General features: G+C 34.7%; 1 protein-coding gene across 1 annotated transcript; it reads right to left on the bottom strand.

Annotated features, from left to right (window-relative positions):
• Positions 1-1,542: 1,542 nt before the first annotated feature.
• Positions 1,543-2,903, bottom strand: LOC145044081 (uncharacterized). The gene has a single exon (XM_078992886.1). The coding sequence runs from the start codon at positions 2,728-2,730 to the stop codon at positions 1,735-1,737; it is 996 nt and encodes a 331-aa protein (XP_078849012.1). The 5' UTR covers positions 2,731-2,903; the 3' UTR covers positions 1,543-1,734.
• Positions 2,904-3,315: the final 412 nt, after the last annotated feature.

The raw sequence follows: 3,315 nt of genomic DNA, 5'->3' as shown, positions 1-3,315 counted from the left end.
CGAGATGAAAAATATTGCACGTGTGCTGCGCCGCGTAACAATAAGAGGTTTGAAGATGTTTTTTCCAAAAAACAAACAACACCTTAGTTAATGTTCTTTTTAAAAAAAAAATCAATAGTATATATTATATAATCATTTTATGGAATTTTATGTCTTCAAATTTTTTAACTATTTCTGTAAGCATGTATAATAAAAGCTACAACTAGTAACTACTAACTAATTATGTCAAACATCCCTTCTAAACATGCTTCCATTTTATGTTCAATTTACCACAACTTATTTAAAATAATTTTATCAAATAAAATCGGGGAAATACTTGCTATAGACAATTTTTTGGGGTTGAAGTCCAAAATATAGACACAAAAAATTGAATGTTCGAGTATAGACATAAATTCCGCGGAGGTAAGCTATGAGGGTTCCGTGGAATCCACTGTGACTTCGTAGAATGAGAAAATCGTAAATGAATCAGATTATTAAAAAACTCTCAAGATCCATTCTGTGGAGTTATTTCCGAGGAATGAACTCATTCCATAGAGGTAGCTCCTAGGAATGGATCTTCAATTTTTTTTAAAATCTTCTTCGGGATTTATATTCATTCCCTAACTAATTATTTCCAAGAAAAGATCATTGATAATATAAATTTTTCTTGACAATGTTTGAAATGAATGTGAAGTGGAAAAAATTGATCTTTTAATCAGAGATGTTTACATAAAAGAATCATTAGAAGTGATTTTTTTTTTGAAGATCCATTCCTCCGAGCTACCTCCGTTGAATGAGTTCATTTCTTAAAGGTAGGTCCGCAAAATGGATGTTGAGGTTTTTTTATATACCCTGATTTATTTACGATTTTGCCATGAGCTACAGTGAATTCCACGGAACCGTCGGCTTACCTCTGCAAAATCCATGTTTATACCCGAAAATCCAATTTTTTTTAATCTACATTTTGAAATTCAACCCAAAAAAATTACTATAGCCAGTATTTTCCCCTCTGACAATAATCAATTAACTAACCAAATTATCATTCTTATTCTTAAGCAGGTGGATCAAAAATTTAAACTAATTTAATATCTTGAACAGTGAACTCAAGAATCTTCTGTTTTGCTCCATCATTCTTCCACTAGCCAGAAAAGGCAAATCAGCCCTAAATATGTTGAGTTAACCAAGAAGATATGCTCACTTATCTATGTGTTTTTGCCCACTCTTTTGATTCCAATACTATTTTAATATACTCGTCTCATTAAAAAAACTAAAGCAGTTTAAACTAAATATGCATGAAAAACACAATTTGGATCCAGATATTGATTTTTAACCGATACTCAGTATAATATATATTATGTTAAACTCATTTTTAGCCAGCCATACATTATTATGAATCTTGAAAAAAAATTCCGAGGTTTTCACATCGAAAGTCATCAAATCAGAGTATTAAAAGTATATATTTTTTTTCCTGTAAAAGAAACACTATGCATGTGAAGAGGACGCGGATTGCTAAGCTTGAAAAGACGAGGAACATTTAAACAAACAGTGAGTTGCAAAAGTATGTGATACAGATTAAACACTCTTTAATTAAAGCACACATACATCGTATTAAATAACAAACCATATTCATATACCACACCCCAAATTAATCACCAGAAACTGAAGTAACTGCAAACCCTAAGCTATGATCTTAACTATGAATTAACAAAAAAAAAAAAAAAAAAAAAAAAAAAATGAAATAAAAAGATTCTTGATTTAAGGGTATGCACCATTAGCAGCAGCTAGATCGGACCATGGAAGGCTTTGATTCCAAAACCCCAGTTCACCACTCGCAAGAACTGGAGCAGAATCCAAGATGTTTGAAGTTGATATTGAGGATGAAGTGTTGGCGACATTGCTACCCAAGATCAAAGGTGTCGTTTGATCATGATGGAAGTAGTTAACAGGAGACGATGATCTCAACCGTTGATAGCGTTGACCTTGATTATTTTCTGTGTTTTGAACTTCATGACCACTGTTCATGATCCCTTGTTGATGTTGTTCATGGTGGTTTTGTTGAGCTTGTTGGTTTGCTTGATTGTTTCTCCACAAAGAGCTGCATAGTCCTAATGATGATGATTGACCTAAAGGTTCGAATCCTAGGTTAGACATGTGTGATCCAACCATAAAGCCTTGATCTTTGATGTGGGTTACGGAATTTGATGCAAAATTAGGGTTAGGGTTTTGTGTGGCTCTGAGTAGTGAAAGAAGATGAGAGGTTTGTGGAGGACCAGACCATAGAATTGGGTTGTGAGTAAATTCATGGTCGAAACCGTTGATGAAACCGGACTTTCCAAGCTCAGATGATACTACAGCTTTCAGTTTTCCGGTGGAGGAGATAGGTTTTCCTATGGTGGTTGCTATAGTGCTGCCTTTGTTTTTCCGGCAACCACCACCAATTGGGACGTTACGTAGTGCTCCACCTTTGGTCCAGTAACGCCGGCAAGTCTTGCAGAAATGGCGTGGCTGAGTGAGGTTGTAGTTGTTGTAGTAACAAAACTTAGTGTTGGCGGAATCACATCGTGGGCATCTTAACTTCTGGTTGTCGGAGGTGGTGGGGTTGGCGGGTGTGGGGGCGTTGGTGGTGGCGGTGTTGGTGGTGGAAGAAGAGGGTGAAGGAGAAGGCGAGGGTTCGAAGGCTCCAGATACGGGAAGATCTCTGTCTCTATTTAAAAGTCCAGTAGCACCTCCACCAAATAGCTCTTGGATCATCTTTAGCTTTCTTGATTTGAAGATGAATTTAAAGAAAGAAACAAGAAAGTGATGAGAAAAAAACAACAACAAAGTTGGATTTCTTGTACTCTTTGTGATGAAAATTAGGAGAGAGAAGAAATGGAAACAAGAGTTGCCTTTGTCGTTTGAATGGCTTTTGGCCAAAAAATAGGGAGATCAAGAATGTGAGGGTTCATGCTTTAATATTGTAAAATCCACCCCCACCCCCCACCCCACCCCACCCCACCCCCAGGGGGAGGGTCACTTTTAAAATATAAATTTGAAGCACATATATAGTTTAGTTAGAACATTTCTAATTTTTTAACACGCAAATATATATAAAACCTATTCTTAATTCTTAATTCCATTAATATTTGATGAGATTTTGGATCATCACTTCAAAGTGAATTGACAATGTGCGGTTGGGTTATAAACTTTTTGGTAAAACCTTTTTAATTGTTACATATTTTTGAGCTTATTATTATTATTTATTGATAATTCTATATTATTTAAGACCTAGTTATTTATTTATTTATTCATTTATTTATTTATTAAGTAAATATAATTGAATGATCAATTTTTATG

The sequence above is a fragment of the Lactuca saligna genome, chromosome 4 (genome assembly GCF_052625555.1).
Source record: "Lactuca saligna cultivar CGN05327 chromosome 4, ASM5262555v1, whole genome shotgun sequence".
In the NCBI taxonomy this organism is placed as follows: domain Eukaryota; kingdom Viridiplantae; phylum Streptophyta; class Magnoliopsida; order Asterales; family Asteraceae; genus Lactuca; species Lactuca saligna.
Note: the sequence above shows the minus strand (reverse complement) of the source record. Positions and strands in the feature narration are given on the sequence as shown.